The 25,280-nt window shown below is 40.4% G+C and overlaps 2 protein-coding genes across 2 annotated transcripts; one reads left to right on the top strand and one right to left on the bottom strand.

The window, feature by feature from the left end:
- Positions 1-1,478: 1,478 nt before the first annotated feature.
- LOC146308931 (uncharacterized) lies at positions 1,479-3,869 on the bottom strand. The gene is made up of 2 exons (XM_084744100.1): positions 3,627-3,869; positions 1,479-2,757 (listed from the first exon to the last, which is right to left on the bottom strand). Exons 1-2 carry the CDS (start codon positions 3,850-3,852, stop codon positions 1,703-1,705), a joined length of 1,281 nt encoding a protein of 426 aa, XP_084600226.1. The 5' UTR covers positions 3,853-3,869; the 3' UTR covers positions 1,479-1,702.
- On the top strand, positions 3,651-21,952 carry LOC146308930 (uncharacterized). Its single transcript, XM_084744101.1, has 6 exons — positions 3,651-3,789; positions 6,329-6,428; positions 16,066-16,349; positions 17,292-17,581; positions 17,972-18,104; positions 21,287-21,952. Exons 3-6 carry the CDS (start codon positions 16,121-16,123, stop codon positions 21,301-21,303), a joined length of 669 nt encoding a protein of 222 aa, XP_084600227.1. The 5' UTR covers positions 3,651-3,789; positions 6,329-6,428; positions 16,066-16,120; the 3' UTR covers positions 21,304-21,952.
- The last annotated feature ends 3,328 nt before the right edge of the window (positions 21,953-25,280 follow it).

Here is a 25,280-nt window from a genome sequence, read left to right as displayed (position 1 = left end):
ATGAAAACTCACTATTTGGCCACTAAATTTAAATAATCAATTAATTGATCAACCATTGCAGCTGTTGTGCCTAATAAACTGGTAACTCAGTGAAATGTTGTATTATTACAGCGATGACATTATTTATTTGATGTTTACAGATGTTTCAGAGGATGTTACTGTAAGTCAAATATCAGCTGATCAGATCTCCTGTCATGTAACAGTATTGATAACACATTGATCGATTTGTGCAGGAAGAATCCACCTGATGCTGTGAGACAGAAAGGTTTAAACTTTCCTTTTTTCATGTTTAAAGATGTGAAGTCCTCATCCAGGATGGACATGTCTGTCTCCGTCTCTGAGTCCTCTGCAGACTCAGTCCATCAGCTGGAAGTAAAACTTTAGAATAAATAAATAAATAAATATGAAGGATGAAAGTCAGTGTAGCTGCCCTTTAAAAACTGCATCCTGTCCCGTTCAGGGAAACAACAAAGTGCATCAGTGATGCTCAGCTGGAATGTAAAATGTCTCCTCGTCACTGATTGGCTGCCTGCGATGGTCGGACAGGTGATCTGACCTGCTGCATCACAAAGCAGCAGGCTGGAAACGTCTTTACGTCTTTACACACGACTGCGTACATCAAAATGAGCTTTCCATTTCAAGAATCAAGTCAAAAAGTCAGTGGGGTTTTTTGGCATCTGCAGAAAAAACGATTTAAAAGCCGACATACTGGAGCCGTTAGATCACACTTCATATCAGATTCACCTTCTAGACCTTTTCAAAGAAGAATCTGAAAATATAAATGACAGTTATCAGGCCATAAAACTAACAATTAAAGTTGAACAATAATGCAGCCGTCCATTCCAAAACAAACAAACAAACAAACAAACAAAAAAACTTTGTTTAAAATCAAATTGACTCGTGGCTGAATAATGAATCGAAATTTTGTCAAAATCACAAAATAGTTGGCTGGAATTTTCAAATCGCCGGAGCTGCAACATCTGAAACATCTCTGAAGGGCTGCAGAAAGAAAAAATGAATCCTGTCAGGTGAAAAAAAAAACACGTGAAGAGGTGGAGCGAAGAGACAACGCGGCGTCACTGTCAATCATTTTCTGACATTTTATAGGCAAACAACCATTAAATGATTAATTGAGAAAATAATCAACCAATTAAGTGCCTATGACATTAATTGTTGTTGGCAGCCATAGATTTTAGTGATGTATAGAACATGTGGTGGCGCTCTTCTGCCTCCTGTGGCCAAAAACAGTATTACAGCAACAAACACTTCAAAAAATGTTTTGGAAAAAAGAGATTCGACGGGAAAAATTAAGAACTTAGGGAAGTAAAACTTATTTTCACCTGTTCAGTCATACAAACTGGAGAGAGAACTGTTTATTATACGATATATTTAATGCTGTTATTATTATTATGCTGTTAGTAATTCTGTATTTTTGCACTTCGATTTTTAATGCAGGGCTCAGCTCAAAATATTTAGAATTGTTGCTACTTTTTACTTGAGAATTTCTTTCAGCTCCGGTTTAAACAACTTTCGTTTGTTGATGCACCAGTTTAGTGTTTAAAGGCGTAAAGATTTCACATGAAGATAAACTACATATATATTAATATATGTAGATTATCAGCAGCCTCCTGACTCGTGACGCTCTCAGTAAAACAAGCGTCAGGCTGAGTGATGTGCCCTCCCTCCCTCCTAAAGCGACCAATCAGGCGTGAGCCACAAAGCACATGTCCTTCTTCAGGTGTATCTGCAGGCCGCTGGCGCTGGTGAAGGTCTTGGAGCACTGGACGCAGCGGTACGGTTTCTCTCCCGAATGCGTGCGTTTATGTTTCTTCATGGTGTCGCCGTCGCTGAAGGTGCGGCAGCAGTACGGGCAGCTGTACGGGCGCTCCCCCGTGTGGATGCGCAGGTGGCGCCGCAGGTTCCCCCTCTGGCTGAAGCTCTTGGAGCAGAAGGTGCAACGATGCGGCCGCTCGCCTGTGTGCGTGCGCAGGTGACGCCGCAGGTCGGCGGACTGAGCGAAAGACTTGCAGCACCACTCGCAGGCGTACGTCTTCCTCTTCTGCTCCAGGTGGAGGCGGAGGCTGCTGGCCTGGCCGAACGCCTCGCCGCAGCGTGGGCAGCGATGTACGAGCTCAGGGACGTACGTGGCGGCTGTGACATCATCAGCTGTGACCTTCTCCTGAGAGGACTTCCTGTTTCCACGAGCTTCGTGTCGCTCTGCACGTACCGCCGCCGTCCGGTCTGTGTCGCTTCTGTTCCTGAACTGATCCTGTGCGCCGTGAGAACTCGCCGTCAGAGCGTCTGTGACACCTTCGGCTTCAGTCACTGTGTACTCCTCAGGTTCAGTTTTGATCAGAGGCGGGGCCGGGGGCGGGGCCGGGGCCCGAGCCTCCTCTCTAACTGCAGGAACCTCGACGTGGACTTTAGGGCCCGCGGCAGCCGGAGGAGTCACCGCGGAGCGAGAGGGAAGAGGTGATGTCTGAGGGTCGGGCTTCAGCACCGGCTCCCAGACCTCAGGGGGTTTCTTGTCCCCCGGCAGGGGGAGAACGGGCCCCGGGGCCATGTCGCTCTGCACCGACAGCAGCTTCACAGACACGAGCTGATCGTGTGAGGGCGGAGCAGCATTCGCTGGAGGCTGGCGGGGCTGGTTCAGGGTGGAGTCTGGCTCCTCAGAGTGGGGCCTCAGCTCTGGGTCACAAGGCGGCTGCTGCTGCTGCTGCTCAGGGGCCACAAAACCAAGACGGGACCTGGTGGACCCTGAAACAACACAGAGAACAACACGACAGTTACGATACGGACAAAAATCTTATTTTATTTTAATTACAAATACACAACGCTTTTCTACAACTACAAAACCTTTGTACATGTGCAAATGTATCTCTGCACAAAACTTTTTCAGACATGCACAAAATATTACATTTGTTTTGTACGTTTAAATGACATCTTTCCATAAACTTTTTTTTTTTAAAAACACATATACAGAATACCCGCCTCGCCCCCAATATTTTGGAAGACTTCAGTCAGAGTGAACAATAATGTGCACAGAATTGCCCTTTAACAGAAACACGAATATCTGACAGTCAGCAGAGACGTGAATCCCAGTCAGATAAAGTAAGTTATGGGTAAGTAATTCAGCCAAAAGTCCCAAAAGATCTCTGTGTTGAGGGAACATCAAGCCAGACTCCATGCGAAAATCAGGATATTTAATTCAATGTTTAGCGTTACATTACAGATCACAAAAATGCATGTATTTTTAATTTTATTTTGCAACAATACGTTTCAAATGTTAATTCGTCGTGTTTTTAGATGATCTTTAAAGCAGCACCTTTCAATTCCAACAAAAACTCTACTCTCGAACATCAGCTGATGCTCGGTGGGAGAAGAGGAAGTAAAAAGCAAAGCGACAACGAAAAGTCACATTTTTCATCAGATTTCGGTTCTGTCGGTACATTTAGTGGATGCCGAATTTAAAACCGCCTCCTAAAGAATAACTGCAATTGTTAAAACCCGGATAAAACACGAATTTTAACGTTAATTCGCTATACGAGTTTAAAGTGGGAATGTTTTCAGCGCAGTTCGGAACGCCGTCTCTCCCCTCGGAGCTCGCTGTCTGGCTCGGCCCTTACTCAGCCACTCGGTCTCGGCCTCCAGCAGCAGGATGTCCCGCAGCTGCCTCCGCAGGCTCTCGTTCTCCCGCTTGGTCCTGGCGGTCTCCTCCCGGTACTCGGTCACCGTGTCCTCCACCACGTCCAGGATCTCCTTCACCACCACCGTCAGCCGCTCCGTCAGGTAGGCGTTCAGCAGCTGCAGTTTGGTCATTTTGGAACCACAAACAGCTGCGGCCGCTTCCATCCACACCGGAAGCAGAACCAGACATCAACAAACCAGACAGGAAACGGCTCCAACGGGCTCCTTCACAATAAAAGTGTTCTGAAAAAATTTAAACGTACAAAAAACAGTTAAAGCAGTTCGTTAATTGTCAGCCAAATAGGAATTAAACAGTTGATACTTTAATCTCAAAAGTCACAAATGTTAATCTGAATCTGAGAGTCTCTTTTTTTTCTTCCGTTCAGTTTATTGCATTCGATTAAGAAAAAATGCTGAAAGTTACCTCAGTAATTCTTTTCCATGAAAAATATCTCATTGATTCATAATTAAAAACAGAAGAATGTATTTTCTCATGTGAATGCAGTAAGGTTTAGTAGAAATATAATATTCATTAGTGTCTGATCACCACTTCAGAACAATAAATAAACCAAAAATAACAATAGTCTTAACATTTTAAGGCCCATAAATCATCTTTCTTTGAAAGTCTTTATTTTCAAATTAATTTAGCTTTATTAATTTAACTTGAACAACTCGGTACAAAGATTTGACAAATACATCAGATATTTTACTGCATATCATAACTGCAACTGCATTTTAGCTGTAAATGTTACAGCTGGAACCTTTTCTATCATGAAAACACTGAAATGTTTTCCTACAGGGACAGAATGAAGAGCAGATTTAAACTCTTTTAGTCTGAAATATACATTTATCATTTAACAAGGAAAAAGAAATTACTAAATTGTACGTAAATAAGGAGTGAAATTAAAACCAAGGTAAAGAAATACAGGAGCAAATCTAACCTTAGTTATTTAGTTTACAGAGTTCAGAAAAAAAAACGTATTTTCAGGATGTTTCTGACTTTGTAGGATGATGATAATAACTCGTTATTCTGGTAAAGTTTGTTTTTTTCTGTGAGTCAGTGTCCCTGCAGACCACAGACATTAAAACACCGTGATGAACTGAACTGTAGTGTTGCAGTTCCTGTCTGTGACCACTGGGGGGCAGGAAACTGTCATGACTCCACCTGCATCATCACACTTTCAAAATAAAAACACCATCAAATCAGACATTTACTGTTCTTTACTGAACATGAACACTCAGAGTTAATCTGTATTTTCAGGGTTGTTTGTTTCGTCATTAACACACGTGCTGAACATTAATGAACGTCTTTAATCAATCCGCACAGAAACAATCATCAGAATCAATCTGAATATTGATCCTGGTGAGGAGTGTGTAGTTGTAACTGGTGCATTGTTGGATTGTGCTCCGTCAGCAGAAACGCAGCAGGACGGGGACAGAAAGTGAACCACCGTTAACCAGCACCACACAGGAAACCGGCACGTTTCCCACCAAAATAAGAGCACAGCTGACACGCACGTGTAGGATCAATGAACATTTATAAAAACGAGATTCAAGTTTATTTAATGACTCCAGATCACACAAAGTGGTTTCTTTTTTATTATTATTTATGATCATACTTTATTCATTTTTCTGTTTTTATTTGAGAAGGGATGGAGCACATTGATCAACACTGAACCAAATGTACCTGCAGCTGCATTTATTAAAGGTTAGTTTTCATTGGCTGTCCATTCGCCTGATGTTGATTGGCCTCCTAAAATCATAAAAAAAAGTGATAAAATGACAAAAGCTGAAAATTTTTTAGGACTAAATGGGACCTCGAGTCTGAACTACAGAGCAAAATCAGTATCTTTTAATATGCACAGAAAGTTTTTTAATGTTATATATATTAATTCCAAATACACAAAGCATTTCTACAACTAAAAAACCTTTGTAAACACGGAGACATATTTCTACAGCTACTATTTCTTTGTGTATTACACACATGCGCAGGATATTATATATATATGTATGTTTGCATAATTTTTTCCCTCACTTTTTTTTTTTTTTTTTTGCAGTTGCACAAAAAGTGATGAACAACTGCAGGCTGTGGAATTATTTGTCACTTCACAAACTCAAAATATTAATGACTCTTATTGACTCAACATAAGTCACAAAATAAACTTCATTATACATTGTTAAATATCCAAATTATTCAAAAATCTGAGCAGACATGTGTGTTTAAACTACAAACACACACACACACACACACACACACACACACACACACAGAGAGAGAGAGAGAGAGAGAGAGAGAGAGAGAGAGAGACAGGTCTGCTCACCAGAAAGTGTTTCTGAGCTTTTATTTTGAAAGTTCAGACAGGAACTGCTTTTAGCTTCAGAGAGCTTCACACTGCTGGAGGATGGAGAGCAGAGAAGCTCCTGTACTACACACACACACACACACACACACACACACACACAGTTAAAGCACCCCTCCCTTTGCTTTCACCTCTTGCAGTAGAACAGAGCTGCTGCAGCGACACTCTGCATCACCACAAACCAGCAGAACAAATTAAACACTAAAGAGACATTTCGCCATTTTTTTAAAGGTGTGTCAGCCTGAATCCTGCGTCTGTTTTTTTTTTTTTTTCTTTTTCAGTTCTGTTGCTTCGTCTCTCACTGCTGGATCGTACGTCCTGTCCCTCCTCCTGCAGAGGCACCATGAACACCAGCCTGCAGCTGCCGTAGACCAGGACCAGGTGAGAGATCTTTACATGTCGGGGTGGGGGGTCGGGGGTGTAGAACATGTTAAACACACAGAACATGTGCTGCTGCTGATGCTGCTACAGCAACTCAGTGGGTGTGTCACTTCAGCTTCCTTCAGTTCAGCCTCAGTCACATCTTTTGTCTGCATTTGATGCTTTTGGTGCATTTGTGTGTGTGTGTGTGTGTGTGTGCGTGTGTGTGTGTGTGTGTGTGTGTGTGTGAGACCTGATGATGTTCATGCATCATGTGTGTTAAAATGTATTAAACATGGCTGCACTCACGTTGCTTCATCCCAGGTTTTCGATCTCTGCTGCTTCACCAAATATTCAGATATTTTTCTGTCATATTTGTGTGTTTCATCAGATCATTCTGTTTCCTGTGAGAAGCTGGTTGTTCTGTTGGGATCACTGCTCCATAACATTGATGCCACATCCTCACTACATGGGGATCATGAGAGCATATGAAATCATCCTCCACATAATGCTGCAACTAAGATTTGTTTTTATCTTGTTTCATCTGAGCAGCAGTGGAAAAACCCTAAAACATTTGATTTACAAGCATATTAAAGAAAGAAGAGCTGGACCAGATCTAACCTCGGTGGTTCAAGCTGCTCCAGATGGTATTTTTCCCCAACAGATGACTTAAAGGATCATTAAAATTAAAGTGAAATCAGGTGTTTAAACTGAAAAGAGCTGATGGTTTGACTTCAGATTTCAGTGTGAAGATGAAGTCAGTGACAGATGGAGTCACTGTTTGTGGATTTAAATGTGTGAAGCTACAGAAACATGGCTGCCTCCAAAATCTGCTCTGTTGTCAGCATGTGTGTGTCTGTGTGTGTGAAGATGAAGTTAAAGGCTAGCAGGGCGAATGTCTGAGGACACACGTGTCCTTAAGTCTTGAACTGCTCCATTAAAACTTTTGTCTTTTTGATGAGAACAAACCAAAGACGATCCTCTTCAGACGTTTCTGTCGAAGGATCAGGAAACACAGCAGGAGTCTCAGAGCAGCTGAAGCATGTTGAGGCTGCAGAGCTGCTCTGCTCATCCTGCTGGAGTCTTTATCCGCTTCTGATGTGCTGATGACTTTGCTTTTAAGATTAGCTTAAAGCTGGGCTTGGGGATGTTGGAGAAACCAGGCAGAGTGAGCCAGATTTGGAAAAAATCCCCTCTGCTCCTGTCAGGCTTCCCTTGAAAGCCACTCCCCAAAAATCAGCTCATTCTCACTCGCAAAGTGTCAAATCCGGCAGCTTAGGGGCACCCAGGTAATGATAATGATAAACAGGATGAAGTACCCTCTAACCCGCCTTCCAGTGGACAAAATTTGGTAAAGTGCCTTCTAAAGTGGCTCTCTAATGGACAAAACCTGGTAAAATGTCCTTTAAATTTCCCTTCTAGTGGACAAAACATAGTAAAGTGCCGTCTAAATGACCCTTCTAATGGACAAGATGTGGTAAAGTGCCCTCTAAAGTGCCCTTCTACTGGCCCAAACATGGTAAACTGCCTTTCTAGTTGACAAAATTTGGTAAAGTGTCCTCTAAGTTACCCTTCTAGTGGACAAAACATAGTAAAATGTCCTTTAAAGGGCCCTACAACTGGACAAAATGTAGTTAGGGTAAAGGTAACGCCCTACAAAGTGTCCTTCTAATGGACAAAACAGTTGTACAGAAGTGTGGTCAGAGAATTTCAAAATAAAAGCTATAATTACATGGATGTTTTCTTTTCACTTTGCATTGATCACATTAGATCCTTCATTACATCATTTCACCTCTAACTGTTAGTAGCATGTTAGCATGTTAGCATGTTAGCATTGAGACATTTTGGCTGCACTTTCTGTGCCATTATTGTGTAACTAGCTTGCTATAGCTTTAGCATTATATACACAGATCTGTGACTGTGGTCATGTGCAGTGAGTGTGTGTGTTACGTTTAGTAGTCAGGCTCAATCATTTCATTCGGTCCACCTGAATCACAGGCCTGCAACAGAAACAGATAGCACATTTTTTTTCCTTTTTTTTTTTTTTTTGATTTATTGATTGCAGTCGGGGGTGTGAAGATAATTTCAACAAATATGTGAAATAGATCCTCTGGCTGTCATGTTTCAGCTGCTGCTCATAAACACATGGAACAACTCACCATCATGAAGAAAACCACAGACAGCTGATTACTGATCGTACCCAGGATGCACCAGCACGCAGAAATTGTGCAAAATTTGATGCAATGCACATATTTTGCTGCTGTGTGATGAACACAGACGGCTTTACTCATGTGCACCGAAATGTGTAAAGAGTCAAACTCAACATTAATGGAGGTTTTTCTGCAAGTGTGCAGTTCTGTCAGAAAGGCATGAAAATTGATCTGTGTGGTCCAACAGGTGGTCTGAGCGACTGAGAATCTGCCTCTGCAATATGCATGAATAACTCTGTATCTGTGTGTGTGTGTGTGTGTGTGTGTGTGTGAGCGAGGTATTATCTGCCTCTACACCTTCATGCCTCCAGAGTTTGACTGAAGTGCCCCATCAGCAGCCGCTCCACCCTCAGTTCAGAGAGATATCAAATTCTTTCTTGATTCTGGCTCAGCAGTCCGTCCTGTTTCAACATACCGACACTCATTTCTGCAAAAGTCTCGTTAAGATAATTTGTGCTAAAAAAAAAAAAAGTACTCAGCACAGGGGACTGCAGGACACGTGTCCCCAACATCTATCAAAGAAAAATTCATCCATCTGTGCAGGTTGGAAGCTCTGAGTTTTCTTTTTGGTGGAGGCAGCATTTAATATATTCATCTGTGTGCACACATAATAAACATGGACGCCCAGTTAGAGTTCAAGGTGGGCGTGAAACATTAGTGCCAGGAAGGAGGAGGTATGGCAGGATTTTTTTCTGCAGTGGTGACAAAATGATAAAGAATATACGTACTAGCAGTCTGAGGATCCCTGTGCTCTCTGTGGAAATTATTACACCAAACTCCCTTTTTGTTTCCTTTTTTTTTTAATGTATTCATTTTGTAGATTTACAGACAGAAGCATCAGCAGAGTGTGTTTCCAGAGTCTCTGATTTTATGATTATTGTGAATAATTTTTGATCCAAACTCAAATATTAAAACTCTAACCCCAACTCAGATATTTCAAAAGGGCAAAGTTATGATTAAACCACAGGGATAAGGACTGGCCAATATATAACATTATATTGTTTAATAATATCTATAATATATATTGTATTTTTACAGCTATGTTATCAGTAGATATTGTTAGTTCTATTTTTTGTTAATTGTTTGAAGTTGTGAATTCTCTTTTCTGACACAGAATAGACATATTTATTTATTGGTCCTTCCTTTTTTACTCACACACTTTGGAGGACTTCTGTCAGGATCCTGTAGGACTGATGACTTCATCACTGATCTGATTGGTCAGTGGTTTGATACGATATTCAAACTCAAAACATTTCACCTTTTCAAAAACAGTTTTCTTTATGAGAAATTTTTTCACTTTTAGTTTCAGTACTGAACAACAACAACAACTTGATAATATGAATTTATTTACCTATTTTTTAATTTATTTTTCTTATTATTATTATTAAATGGGTTATAGTTCATACTGGCAGAACTTCAATCTCCAAAATGTCATTTATTGTTAAAACCGATTACACAAGTGCATAGTTATGGACCCATGTTTGTCCCAGAATCTCAGTTTCTGCAGACCAACCCCTCTGACTCTGGTCAACACTGAGCAGCTCCAGTCTTTAATAACAGTCTGAATCATGTCAGTCCATCAGCTGACTGATGGTCTGACCGCCGCATGAAATAAACATTATCAGAGAGTCATTACGCTGCTGCTGCTGCAGCTGCAGAGCTAAAAACAACAGACTGATGACTCTAATGGGCATCTCTTCCTGCTAATTTCCCCCTCTGACTCCTGAGAGTCCAATGCAGCTCAATGCTGCCGGCTAATCCTGCCACTTACTGCAAACACCACGACAGCAGCCGCAGGTTAATTGCTGTGGGAGTGTAGACCCCTCAGACCCCCTTTAAAGATCCACCAGCTTTTCATTAAAGACTTCTCACCTCCTCTTCAGCTCTGAATCTCACAGAGTGGAAAAAAAGGGGGAAATTAGCAAATGTCCCCAAACTTAACCCACACTCTTAGCTGGAACCTGATTCCACACTGTAAAAACAAAATAAGTTGAGGAAACTTGGACTGCAGTATATTTTTTTGTTTTGAACCCAACTCAAATTCTTAAAGCTGCAGTAGGTAGTTAAGCCTAAAAACAGTTTTGTTGAGTCTCATCTGAGTTAGTTTTCCTTTTCTCCGTCCTGAGCTCCTCCTGCCACACAAGCAACACGCACTTCTTGTGCGCAGGCAAGAAACATCAACTGTTCAAAACACAAACCCTGAGCTTTCATCTGAACAGTGTTCAGCTCTGTAATTTCTTCATGGGTTGCTGCTGCAAACGAGCTGAGAAGCACAAGTGAAAATAAATCCTCTTTATAATCCCTGCTGTTTCTTCCTCCAGAAGCTCCAGTCTGCCACCGACCCTCTCCTGCACAGCTCCCCAGCTCTGAATGTTGTAAACAGAACCAAGAGGAGTTCTGTCTTAGACCACTCCATTTACAACATGCTGAAAGGTTATTAGAAAATCATTTCTCACTGATACCAAACATATATTGCCTACCACAGCTTTAAAGCAGTTTTGCAGCAATGAGATGACTTTGTATTTTCAGAGCAGTGGGCTGAACTTTACATCAACACACAACTGACAGTTATAAACAGCTGATCAACTGACTCTGGAGGACTCGATGACAATATATAATGTTGAGCTTGTCCTGCATTCATGCAGTGTTCCTGCAGAGCTTCCTCGGGTCTGGAGAGGAGGGGGCAGGAGTAAATAACTCACTTCAAATGTAGATTATATTTTAAATAGGATATATTTTAAATATTTAAACCCATTTATTTTACAGTTTATTGCTCCAACTTGCTGTTTGGACCGCAGGACTCACTTTTGGATGCATAACTGTAATATCAGAATCAGAGTCTGAAACCGTTTTTTTGCCAAGTAGGTTTTCACTTGCAACAAATTTGATAGATTAGATAAATTATAGATTATAAAGATAAAGGCAAGTACTGTCTGTTAAAGCAACATGAATAGAAAAACAGAGAATAGACAAATATACAAAAACAAAAATGTAAAACATTAGGAACAATATTTAAAAGTGTGACTGTTATTTAAATGGATGACGAAGCTGTGCAGTTTTATGCAGGAGTACAATACAGTACAGGAGCTTCTTACATGTTGCAACTCAAAAATAAAAGTGTTTAAAATGGCTAAATCACAGTCAGATATGTCCAGTTTTTTGAATGATAATGAATGAAACATGTTGAAAAATGATATTTCAGCAGCATCATCTCAGGTGTGGCGCTCTAACAGGACGTCTGGAGTTCACAGCTGTCTGAAACATGGCGGTTTTTGCAGAGGTCCTTTGAAGAGCACTTGTATCCTGTAACATGTTTTAAATTACACTGCAGCCCCTCAGACTGCTGAAGAAATGTGCTGTAACACAACACACAGTCACACAGAGTGTAAGAAAAGACTGTCTTTGTCAGCTTTTACCGAGCGCTGCAGCGCCGCAGCGTTCGGTCCCTCAGGGGGACGGTACAAGTCATCAGTCGAGACCTGGCAGGTCATTACAATGTTGAGTGTGTGAAGGAGCTGCAGCAGCCGAGCTTTTCTCCCAAACCTGCTCTTTAAGAGGCTGTTTGTCCTCTGAGCCGTCGCTCAGATCGATGAGCCTCCGTCTGAGTGAGAAATAACATCCACGCTGCTGAAAGAGGAATGTCTTATCAAACAGCTGATCACAAGAACATGTATTTATGTCAGAAAAGATATGAGATCAATGCATGAAGAAGATACCACTGCAGCAGAGTGAACATACAGTTTTGACTTTTTATGGACCAGACAACTGATTGATTAGTGGAAAAAGATTGTTTGAGAGAACAAAGACAAGACATTTGAAGATGTCATGCTGGACATTTTTCACCTCCGTCTAAACCTGCTGCTGCTGCACTGTTTAGTTTTTTAGGTGTACGTCCTGGTTTTCATTGGCTCATTTTGATCAAGACTTCCTCTTTGAGTGGAGGTTGGAGTGAAAGCAGCCTCAGTAATCTTCCTGTAGAGAACTCTGTAATTTGGTGATTACTGTGTTGTGAAACAGAACAAACACTTGGAGGCAACTTACCATCCCTGCTCAGCCTCACTGTTACAGGACTGTTAATATCCACAGCTGATTAATGGTTTTTAGTGTGTAAAGAGGCGTTCAGTGATGTATGAGGCTAAATAAACCCCATCAGTGACCAGTGGGACTTAAATCAAATACTGACAGAGCTCGTGTCCACCTACACAAAGGACCAGGAGCCAGAAACCTCAGCAGCTGCCAGCAAGAAGCCGTTGAGTCACTGAAATAAATCAGCGACCTTCAACCCACACAGATAGATCTGTGTTCTATTTATTCTGTTCTCGAGGTAACAAAAACTTTCTTCTTCTTACTCTTGCTTGATCACGTTCTAATCTTTGTAACTCATGTCCAAATGGAAACTCTTGACTCCTGCAATGTTGTTTCTTCATTGTTCACACGTTATAAACAATGTTTACAAGGCTGTGGTTGAGATCTGGGCAGGTTTAGTGGCAGAAAACACTTGGTAAAAGTTTGGGAAAGATCATGGTTTGGATTAAAATGATCACTCCCACAAGATGTTTAGCAGGTCTGAGGTTTGCTTCTTGACAAGACTCTCACTTGGGCTTGATGGGAGCTTTTGACGCCTTCACATGATCTTCCTCAAGCATGGAATTAACTACATGTTCAAGCAAGTTTTCTTTCTTGTTGTCTCAAAATTTGAGATTGTAGGTTCATTCTTGACCTCATGAACAGATCAATCAATGACAAAATGTCTGTCCTGGAGCTTTCAGTTGCATCACACCATGTTTAAAGTTGTATCTCAACTTTTAAAAGTCCAGTATGTAAGATTTATTTGTGATTTATTTGTGATTTATTGTCCGATTTCCCTCATGTTTTCTTTTGTTGGTTTTCTGCAGTTCTGCAGTTTTGCAGTTTTTTGGCCGCTGTAGGTTGAGGTGTTTACAATCTGCAAGCTCACGACTAGATGCCACTAAATCCTGGTCCTTTAGCATGTAGCACGTAGCATTTAAAGTGTTCAGATGGTGCTCAGTCAGTTACTATGTTGACCGGGCTGTGGGTCGGTCACTCTGTCAGCTGGTAGGTTGACCAGTCAGATAAACTGGTGGGTCATTCAAGCTGTCACTTCATCGCTCGCTTGGTAGGTCGACTGCCTTTAACAAACATTACACCTCCTGCGATTTGAAAACAGCAATAAGTCATATTGCAATTTTGATAAAATGTCACTTAATTGTTACAAACTCTAGTTTCTACAGATCAGTGGAAGTACGTGCAATATATGCTTTCTGTGAAGCATGTGAAGTAAAATGCATCCATTGGTGAAGATATTACTTCAATCGTTACGCTAATTTCTGTTAGCATTTCAATTGGAATTCACAATATCAGTTAGCATCAAGCTAACAGATATGTATATATGTAATGTGTAAAAATCTATTCAGCAGTCAAAAATAGATTAAGGAATCCAGTTTTTTCTCCCACCCAGAGTAACGTATCAGTGAATATGTGAGTCTTTGAACTGATCTGATATCATGTAATTTACCCAAAATGTGACCCTGCTGCCTCTCAGCAACATCTCATGAAGTTTCACAGCATTCTTTCTCTGTGTGTATTTGTTCATGTTAAATATCAGTATTCCTGGAGATGCTACATGGTGCAAGAGCCGGTGTACCGGCTGCAGCGCGGCACCACTCAGCCTGACAGAAGTCACTGTCACATCAAAATGATTCTGAAGCAGTTATTTTAAGGTACAATAGTTACATAACGTAGCTTTAATATCTGAACTGTGCAGACTTTCTCCCTCCTTTGTTGTCGGGTGCAGTCTGATGTTGGTTAGACGGCGGGGACTTAAAAAGAGACGTCTGAAAAACGTAATAATGTTCTTTCATTAAACTGCGGAAGTTTTAATTTTCTCTCTCAAATCTCCTGACTCAAGCTTTTTATAACACCACAGTTATTGAGTGACCAGAAACAAAATGAATATTGCAGCCCTGAATTCTCAGTGGTTTTTCACAGCATGTTTTTGTGATTATTATATGCAAATAATATTGAAAAGTACCCATAAAAAATCCCCATAAATCATCCAACAAAAGAACAAGAATCATAATAAAGAAAAAAAAATCACACAATATTTCAAAAAACACTTTAGGAGAATTTCTGATGCACCTAAGACATGTGACAAGCTGAAAAGATCAGATCTGTAAACTTACAGCGTCTGATTTCCATCATGTTTCCTTCGGTTGGTTTTGGCTCTTCTTCTGCAGTTCTTCCTGACATCAACTGGAGATTTAGATCCTCCTGTTGTTTATCTTGTCAAACCAACTCCTGATAATCACATACAGGTGGATGGAAATGTGTCATTTTGCATTTCTTTCTCCAGTTTCCTCAAATTTGGTTGAAATTTCTGTTACATTTGGAGGAAAATCCAGCTAATGTCAAAACCATGATTAGTTTGTTTGTAGGTTGGTTGGTCGGTTGATCGCTCCCTCCATGGGATGTGGGTTGGTGGGTACATTGTCAGTCCATCAGTCAGTCAGTTGGTTGGTCGGTTGATCGCTCCCTTGGGCAGGTGACTGGTTGCTCCATTGGTCAGTCAGTCGTTCTCTCCATTGGTCGGTCAGTTGATAGGTTGTCAGTTGGTTGTTTCGTCAGTCAGTTGGTAGGTTGGTTGCTCTGTTGGTCAGTTGGTAGATCTATTAGTCTCAGTTTAATGTACTACCTTAATAATTACATTTTATTGGACTTTATTGAGGCATACTGTCATTAGTGCAGCGTAACCCTTTTCAGGACCAGAGCAGTGTGTATGTGTGTATGGCGTGCAGGTGAAGGAGCGCGATCGGGAGACTGAGTGGTGCAGAAACTTTAACTTGGCAGTCGGTTGTCAGTGTGGCAGTAAATGTACAGTTCAGGTTACAGTGTGTCAGTTAATAAACACTGCAGCTTCTCCACACCAAGATAAGTCTCATCTTTTGTTTCCCAACTGCTGTAAAAGTAACGGAGGTTAGCCTCGAAGTAAGGCGAGCAGGAAGTTAAGCTAATGCTAATGTTGTGCCTTTACAGCGTTGGCCTCAGTGCGGCTGCATCCCTTTCAGAAGCTTTGTAATCCAGCACCTTTTTGAAGATGTGGTCAAATAAATCTATGATGATAAATCCAACACTGAATGTTGTCTGTTATTATTTAGGATTTTTTTGCATTGATAAAAGTTGTTGTTGTTAGCATGCAATCCCAAGATGCCTTGAGTTGAGTCTGTCATCCAATGAGATGCTGTGTTCCTGTGTGTATTAATAGATGAAACTGACCCTTCAAAATAAAATTTGTGCTGATGATAACAAGCTCATCCCTACAATATTTAATAAAGATCATCTGGTGCTCAACAGCCAATCAATGATTAAAATAATTCATAACAAACTTTAAGTAGTTAAATCTCTGACTCCGCCTCTTTTCTGGATTTCAGAACGTGCCCTGCCTTCAGCTTGTCTTCAACTTCTAGCTTCATCTTTCGCCGTCTGATGGCCACCAGTCCCAGCGCCGCCCAGCCGTCCAGCAGCATGGAGGAGTCGCAGCAACCAGACCAACCAGTCAGCACGCAGCAGGAAGGAGAAGCCGCTGTGACTTCTCAACCGGTCAGCACGGAGCAACAAGCCCCGCCCCCGACAACAGACGCTGTCGATGCCAAACAAACACAGGAGGACAAAGACATGGACCACCTGACAGTGATCACCGACAACATGGAGACCAGTAAATACACCTGTCCTCCACCTGTGCATGTCCCACCATGGACACCGTCCAACACTTTTCTCTGTTCTCACAAATTATAATCCAGTAACTCTACAGGTTCCATCTGCCGCCTGTTGAGAACGTTGATTTTAGATACTTTAGGGACATTTTGTTCCTACTGTGCTTCAGATACAGAACCCTACACCTGAAAACTGGACACACAATGCAACATAAAGATTTTCCCTGACGGGCTGAAGTTCTACCTAGAGCCATTTGCTTCTGAGGAACATTTTTATGAAGAGGTTCTTTGTAAAGGTTTCTTTGTAAGACTAACTGTTCCATTAAGGACCCTTTTTAATCCAAAGAACCCTTTTTGGAAGAAAGAGTTCGAGGGTTGTTGAAATCCTCGAACAACTCTTTCATCAAGGATGCTATAATATAACAGGGTTCTTGGTAGAACCTCCAGGGTAGATTCTGAACAAAAACCATTGGAATGTAAAAAGGTTCTCTATGGAACCTCCTGGGCGGGTTCTAGATCAAAACCTCAGAATATTAAAATATTCTTGGTAGAACATCCTGGTGGGTTCTTGTTAGCACTCTTTAAAGGTGGAAAGAGATAGAACCTCCAGAGAGGGTCCTGGGTGGAACCGTTACATAGTACAAGGGTTCTCTTTAGTGGCTTCTAGGTTCTAGGTGAAACCTTTTACACATGGTTCTAGATATAGCACTTTATGTTGAGTTCTAGGAACCAAAAGAGGACAAGCTGAAGAACCCTTCATGGTTCTAGTAGTGATGATGTTACTCTTTAGAACAGTATCCTGTGAGCTGAGAGTGGTTGTTGGTACAGATGTAATCATTGTAACAGTAATGTAATCTGTGTAATCTGATTACTCAGCCTGTCTTCTCACTTCCTGTGTGTGTAATCTGATTACTCCACCTGTCTTGTTACTTCCTGTCGTCCAGGTAACGGTGTCGGTCCTGTGAGAGTTGACTCGTCTCCCACAGTGTCCTCCGTGTCGCCCAAGCTGCACTCGAAGCCAGGCGGCCACGCTAACGGTCGGCCCGGCTTGGGCAGCCGGTCCGGCTCGGTGGCGGCGGGCTCACCCCGGCCCTCGCTCACCCGCCAGCCCAGCGCCATCACGGAGGCCACTGTGGACGGGTCCAAACCGAGGGACTACCTGCTCCTCGCCATCATGTCCTGCTTCTGCCCACTGTGGCCAATCAACATCGTAGCCCTCACCTTCTCCGTGATGGTACGACTTTAGATCTGAGAGGGAAAACACAACAAAACACGTTTTAACAGGGTCGTTTTTTTTTTTACTAATCAATTAGTTGTTTGATGTCAGAAAATAATACAAATCGATTAATTAATTCTGTCACAATCTTGTCAATTGAACGATAGGTCCAAACATGTGAAAACAGGTGGACGTTTGGACCTATTTTTCAACTTGTGATCAATCTGACAATAATTTTTCCACAAACCAATTAGTTGTTTGAACCATAAAATGTTTCTCAAAGTCTAAATCTTGTCATCTGAAAAACGGGTCCAGACACGTGGAGCACATGGACGTACGTATGTCTGTGCGCTCCACATGCAAAGTTTTGATCACGTCCCACTTTTCGTCTCTGGTTTCTGTCTTCAGTCCCGGAACAGTCTGCAGCAAGGAAACATTGATGGCGCTCGCCGTCTGGGCCGTAACGCCATGGTTCTGTCCATTGTCTCCATCTTGGGAGGGATCGCCATCCTCACCGCCGCCATCATCCTCAACTGGGGATGTAAGTAACATCCCATAAATGTCTCCTTGCTTGGTCCAGATGTTTGTACTTATGATGAATGAAATATTTAATTTTGACACATTTCTCCAAAATTCAACCTGATAGATGTATTTATTTATTTATGTCGAATGAGTTAATGTCTGTTTATGATTCATTAGAAATCCTTCATTAGCTTTAGAAGGAGTAGATGTTTATAACGGTTAAACTGATCAAAGTGTGAATGGAGTTTGGCAGCAGTGAAACTGAAATTTTGTTTTCAGGACAACTGGCTGAAACTTTACATCAACAGACAACTGACAGAATTATAACCAGCTGATCAGCTGACAGTGGAGGACTCGTCCTCACTTGTTATTGTTAATTTACGTTCCCGCAGGCTGTCTGTCTCTGTCACGTCTGGGGAGGAGGACAACTTGCTTCAACCATGGATCATGTAATAAATATGATTTCAGTTTATTTAATCTACAATCTGTCCCTCCGACTCAATATTTGGACTGCAGGTCTGATTTTTGCACACGGAATGGCTCCATTTTGCTCCTTTAACGAAACTGGTCCCATAATTCTTTATAGGATCCCAAGTTCTGCAGGTGACTGGTAGAGGAACGTCACCAGTCCAGATTTGAAAAGTCACACGTTTCACTGCTCTGAAAAACAAGTTGCTATTTTTAAAATGCATTTATTGTTTATAATTCATTAAAAATCAAAGGCAACTATGAAGAAGAAAACCAGACTCTGCACAGAGTGTTGAACTTTGTGCTCTTTTCATGAAGTTGGAGTGACTGGAAAAAACTGCAAGGTGATGCAGAATTCATGGGGATTGGTTGAATTTTCACTAACTGTTGTGATCATTCATTCAATCTTTATTTTAACTCAGAAATACAATGCAGCCCAGTAAAACAATAAAACAAATAAATCAAAGCACTTAGACACAGAAGAAGCCAAAGAGAAAATTACATAGAAGTGGCAACAAGAAGTAACAACAGTAAATAAAAGCATCAATAATCAATAAAAACAGTAAACATATAAAACCTTTAATCAGGTAAAACAGGAACACCTAGAAGTAAAATGTGATAAAGATTTAAATTGTCCAGTGGATCAAAATGAGGAGAGCTTTAAATGGTTCTGCATGTTGTTCCATGTCGCAGGTGCAAAAATATGAAAAAGTGAATTTTCCAGATTCAGTGAAAACAGTCGACACCTGCAGTGTAATCCAGTCACTGGACCGAGTTTGATAAGAGCCCACATCAAAAGAAATGATTGAACTGATGTACGAAGGTAAAAGAGCCATAAGATCTTTATGAATCAATCAAAGCCAGTGTCTTTCACGTCTTACACAGAGAGAGGGACACCCAACCTTAGTATACAAGTCACTATGATGGCTGTTATAACTGTCTCCAGTGATGAATCTGAAGGCAGAGTGATAAACAGAGTCCAGGGGCTTCAGAGTGGCAGCAGAGGTGTGCATGTATAAAATATCACCACAGTCTGAGACTGATAAAAAAAAACAAGCATCTTTCTACACTGCAGCAGAAAGGAGAGTCTGTTTCTATAAAATAAAGCAGTTTTCATTCAAGTCTTGGAAACATGATATTTAAACTTTTCATGGATCCAAATACCAAAGTACTTCTACTCTGTGAGCCTCTCAATATTTGTACCTTTGTTGGTGGAGATGATGAGGCTGTCAAGGTTCATATCTTTTGATCTGATGAACAACATGAATTTTGTTTTCTCTGCATTGAGAAGCAGTTTATGATTATTGAGTTCAACTTTGATATCAGAAATTCAGGAATTTATGTCAGAGTGTGCATCATCAGCAACACAGAAGAAAACAGTGTCATCTGCATGAAGATGAATATTCCAGCCAGTGACAGCTGAGCTAATATCACTGATCCCAGGATTCAGCCTTGCAGGACACCTTTTGCTATTTGCACAAATTCAGATTTAGTAACCAAATCAAACAGACTGCTGCGTGTTGCTGAGGTAACTGAAAACATTTCAAAGCCATTTCATCAAATCCAACACTACAGAGCAATTCATGATCCACCGTATCAAATGCTTTTGAGAGATCAATAAAAAGAGCCGCAGTGTTTTTTCTTATCTAAGGCTGTGATGATGTCATTTAAAACAGGTGGCAGCAGTAACAGTGCGATGTCTTTCCCTAAATCCTGACTGATGCATGCTGAGAATGCAGTGAGTCGAGACAAATGACTTTAGCTGATTATTGACAAGAGATGATCATTTAGAAATGGGTCTGTAATTATTAAGGTGTTAAATAAGCGACCTTCCAAACCTTCGGGACTGTGCTGTTTAAAACTGAAAGGTTCAAAATATGAGTAATAACTGGAGCAGCAAGTTTTAAAAAGTCGGGGTCAAGTTTATCCTCTTCCACAGAAATCTTAGAATCCATAGAAAGGAGTGCAGTGGCCTCTTCATCAAAAGAGAAACGCTGCAGTGAAGTTGTCATTATCTGGCTGGATCAATAGTGGACAGACGTGGTCCTGTACGAGTTTGATCAAACAGGTTAGCAGCAGATGAAAAAAGTCCATTAAAAGCTGCACAGATCTCCTCATGCTCTGATATAAAAGAGACGTTTGCTGTGGTGAGAGGAGGAAACGAGATGGAAGACTTAAGAGAATTTACTGCCTTCCACAAATGAGCTGGATTTGAATTTGACTTTGGGATTCGATTTAAATAATAATCAGACTTAGCCTTTCTTATTGCAGATGGACATTTGTTTTGTTCATATCTCAGTGAATTAGACCCAGCCCTCTCCTTTTCTTAAAATCTAAAGGAGTAAGGCTCGGGTGTAGAATAGACTGTGACTCTAGAGGAGCACTGAGGTCAGACGTTAACGCTGGTGAAGCTGAGGAAGACCTCGATGTCCACACCAGTAGAGAGGAGTGTATTGGTCCTGAAAGCACCTGAGCAGAAGGGGGAGCCGGTGAGGCAATACCTGACAGGGATGATGAGTGACCCTAACCATAACTTTCCAGATTGCCTGGCATTTTTGAAACTAGAGGATGCTTAACTCTTCTCCAGGAAAGCAGCACCATATGTCTTCTAACTGTTAATAAAATAAATCATTTTTTCTCTTTAAATCTTAAAAAGGACAGAGTTACACATTTATTCCAGGATGTAAAACCATTTCAAATATATGTGAATTTATGTCTTTCTTCTGTCTGCAGTGATATTAAAAACCTGATTTCAAATCGTCTGGAACGGTGAGACCGACTTCACGACACGACACCACTGCTCCCTCTGATCTCCTGAAGTACTCTTCTTTCTCAAAGCGCCTGCACTGGATGAAAAACAAATCTGTTCCTGTACTTTGCTGTTGTTTCTTGCTGCACGACGAGCATGGTCTGCCTGACGCTCTACCTCCGACACGACTGACCGACAAACCAACCAACCAACTCACCCACTCCGGCCACCAATCAACTTGTGGAACAAGGAGAGCAGGATGGATCACATGATGCTCATTTCATTCTGTGGTAGCAGCTTATCTCCTCCTCAGACCACTTTCTCTCAGTGATGAACGAGTGGGTCTGTTGTCATGGAAACGTGCATTTGTCTCTATGGAAATGGGATTATTCTGATTCCTGCACGAATCTTCATGGTCAGGGAATGGTGCAAACTTAGAGGGGGACGTGGTTTTCACTTTTTGATGCCAAAAAAAAAAGAGAAACTTTAGGTGAAGTGAGATTCTGCTGCTACGAGAAACTGAAGACGAACGTCTTTGTGCTGCGGAGGCAGGAGAGAGAAACAAACAGAGCGACCTGTTTCCTCTGAATGTTTCATCATCCATCTGTTCCTGTTGTTTGTGGCACACACACACACACACACACACACACACACACTATCAAGGTGGACACACCCATGCTGCTGCTGCATTGTGCTCACACACACACACACACACACAAACACACACACACACACACACACACACACACACACACACACACACACACACACACACACACACACGCACACAAACACACACACAGAGCTGCAGTCCTGATGTTTCCTCTTATCCAGCTGCTGCTCCGACAACATCTGGGACTCTAAAAAACGCTGCAGTGACGTTTTCTGTCATCAATATTCTAACACACAGAAAATAACTTGACATGACACACCGTCATATTTTCTTATCGTCGACAAATCTCATGTTCAGACTTCCTGCTGCAGAATGACTAACTTTTACTTTTAATCTTTAGAGCACATTTTGTTCCTAATCCTCCATCTGCACACTGTAAAACATTGATACAACTCAAAACTTCAAGGCAACTTAATGCAATAGATTTCTTTTAGTTCTGAGCCCAACTCAAACTCTTCCAGAGATCGATCATGAAACGATGAAACGTTGAAACTTCGTTCAAATTCAGTATCCAGTCCCTCTCGGATTTCATGTTTCTGTTTTGAGGGATTGTTTCAGCCTGAAATGTCTGATTTCACTCATCCCACAATGTTTTTAGGCATTTTTTTTATAGTGAAATTGCAGGAGTGAGAGAAAATTGCAAAAGAAAGCTGCGATTTTTTTCATTACAAACAAAGGCAACTTGTTCCACGGAGAACAAAACCACACGGTACCAAAAGGGCTCACAGAAAAAAAACGTTGGGCTCAAAACACAAAAAGAAGCAAGTAAATTATAAGTTGATTTGAAATTTTCAACTTTTTTTTTTACAGTGTAGTAAGTACTGATACTTTTATTTGATTAGTAAAAGATGCGACATAATTTTTCCACCACTGAAAACACGTCGTAGAATAAAATCTTTGGGCCGAAGCTGCTGCTTGACACAACTTCCTGTGTTTTAGTGCACAACCTGTTTGATGTTAAACAGTGACATCACAGGGAGGAAGTCACCACCGCTCTGAGGCTTGAACTTTGCTGCAGCCGCAAGAATGAAATGCCAAGTTTCAAATTCTGATTAACTTTTTATTTTATTATTATTATCATTTTATAATTCTATAATTCTTCTATTATAATTATTTTAGTTTATTTATGAGGCAGTTTTACAGTGGCATTTCGTCCTGCTGTGCTTCACGTTGCACCGCCATCTTTCTCTCTGGTGGTCGCATAAAACCAAGAGCAGCTCTCGTAGGAAGCAGAGAAGAAAGAGAGAAAGAGTCCGAACATGAGATTTTTAAGACAGTAAAGAAAATTAATTTCACCCGACTCCAGTGACCGTTAAATTTTTACAGTGTGTTCTGTGTTGACTGTCGAGTGTGGGGATTATGGGAAATAGTGTTTGTTAAAGACCATTAAAAAAAATCTAAACATTAATTAACGATGACATTAAAAACTTGAGAATTAAGAAATCTACATATGACACGAGCCACACGACTCTTGGTAACACTTAATATTAATGTGACTGTAATAAGTGTTAGTTAATGGTAATAAGTCCCTTATAACATCCTTATTAACATCAGTACATTTTATAGATTGTTTAAGAATGTCAATGAAATAAATATAATAATAATAATATAACAATTATTAAAAGTTAATTGAGTTTGACTAATTTACCCGTTATGTCACTGTTAAACCTTTACAAAGCTGTTGTTGTTGCTTTATTAAGAGTTATTCATACTTTATTATGCATTTAGTAACAGTTAACTATGCAGTTGTTAGGAGTTATCAGAGCTTATTAATGGTAATTAATCCTATATCCTATATCATGCACTTATTAACAGTTATTAATGTTAACCAAGTCCATAATAAAGGATTAATTAATCTGAATATTAATCATTAATCATTAGTGCATTTATTCTGTTTATCTTTTTTATTTATATATAAATTACTATTATTTTAAATGCAAATACAGTCACTTTCAGGAAAAGTCAGGTATCAGCGGCATTGTGTTTTTTAATTGAACATATAAATTAGAAAACGGTCAAAATGACCTCATCAGCTGTTCTGGTGTTAATAAGTGCATAGATATTTATTAATAAATGAATAACAAAGGATGTGTAAATCTTAATAAAGCAACAACAAATGACATAACGGCTAACTTAAACTAGTTAAACTCAATAAATGTGTTTGTAATGTTATTATAAGAAACTCATAAGGCTTTATTAACATTTTGAGCAGTTTCTTATGAGTGTTTATATGTCTTATCTAATCTGAATATAAACATGTTTGTCAAGCTATTATTAACACTTATTTAGTCTTATTTACACATCAATGTTAATAAGCATCTTATAAAGGCCTTATTAGTATTTCTAACACTTATTACAGTCAGCCTCTTTCTTGTGTCTCATGCAGTTTGTTGAAGCTGCTAAAACACAAATATTACAGTGACATCACATGTTTGAGTTAAAGAAACAGCCGTCTGATCACAGCGTCTCTAACTTTAGTCTGTCTGTGTGTGTGTGTGTGTGTGTGTGTGTGTGAGTCCCTACATGACCACACAGATACAGTGTGTGTTTGTGCGCTCTGCTGTTGGTCTGAGTGCAGCTGATTCAGACCTAATGAATTATTCTCTCTGACCACAGCAGGCGCAGCAGCAGTTTAATGGACTTGAAGTCGAGGGCAGTTTGTGATCTCCAGCCCTTCTATTCATTTGGGTGACAAAGCTTTTCGTTTACACCACGGGTCTCGACTGTTCACGTGCCCACAGAGGGTGATGCATCACTTTTTATTTGCTCTTGAGCAAATAAAATTTTATTTCATTCTGTTTTCTGACCCTCAGTCTGGTTTTCAGAGAAATGATTGTTTGAGTTGTAAAGTCTTCAGTGTTTAAAATGTGTTAAACAAAACCAGAGCAAATATTAATGTGAGTCTGATCCAGTGTTTTAGTCCAGAGGTCTGCAAAGGTTAGATCAAAAGAGCCAAAACAAAATCTGTCATGAGCCTCAACTGTTAATTCTCTCTTTTCTCTCACCAAACCATAGACATGGCCCATGATAATATTATATATATATATATGTACTCAACTATATATGTATATATACATACATATATAGTTGAGTTTTGAGCCCAACTCAAACTTTGTGACTTTTGAAATACATTTATAAAAGTTTTGCAAACCTATGCTCTTTAAGTTGAGATAATTTACTTTTCTTCTTTAAATAAAATTGAATCTTTAAGCTTTAAGTTTTATTTAAAAACAAACAAACAGAAAAAGTATTTCAGAAATTGGTCATCATGAACTGATCAAACTCCATAACTGTAAACCTGATTC

This window comes from Lutjanus erythropterus, chromosome 19 (genome assembly GCF_056507025.1).
Source record: "Lutjanus erythropterus isolate fLutEry1 chromosome 19, fLutEry1.hap2, whole genome shotgun sequence".
Classification (NCBI taxonomy): domain Eukaryota; kingdom Metazoa; phylum Chordata; class Actinopteri; order Lutjaniformes; family Lutjanidae; genus Lutjanus; species Lutjanus erythropterus.
This window is presented reverse-complemented; position numbering and strand designations above follow the sequence as displayed.

Bases quoted from the DNA above. Each gene is read 5' to 3' on its own strand.
- LOC146308931 (XM_084744100.1), bottom strand. From the start codon at position 3,852: ATGGAAGCGGCCGCAGCTGTTTGTGGTTCCAAAATGACCAAACTGCAG. The intron at 2,758-3,626 runs GTAAGGGCCGAG...GTGTTGTTTCAG, and splicing joins GGCCGAGACCGAGTGGCTGA to GGTCCACCAGGTCCCGTCTT.
- LOC146308930 (XM_084744101.1), top strand. From the start codon at position 16,121: ATGGCCACCAGTCCCAGCGCCGCCCAGCCGTCCAGCAGCATGGAGGAG. The intron at 16,350-17,291 runs GTAAATACACCT...CCTGTCGTCCAG, and splicing joins CACCGACAACATGGAGACCA to GTAACGGTGTCGGTCCTGTG. The intron at 17,582-17,971 runs GTACGACTTTAG...TTCTGTCTTCAG, and splicing joins CCCTCACCTTCTCCGTGATG to TCCCGGAACAGTCTGCAGCA.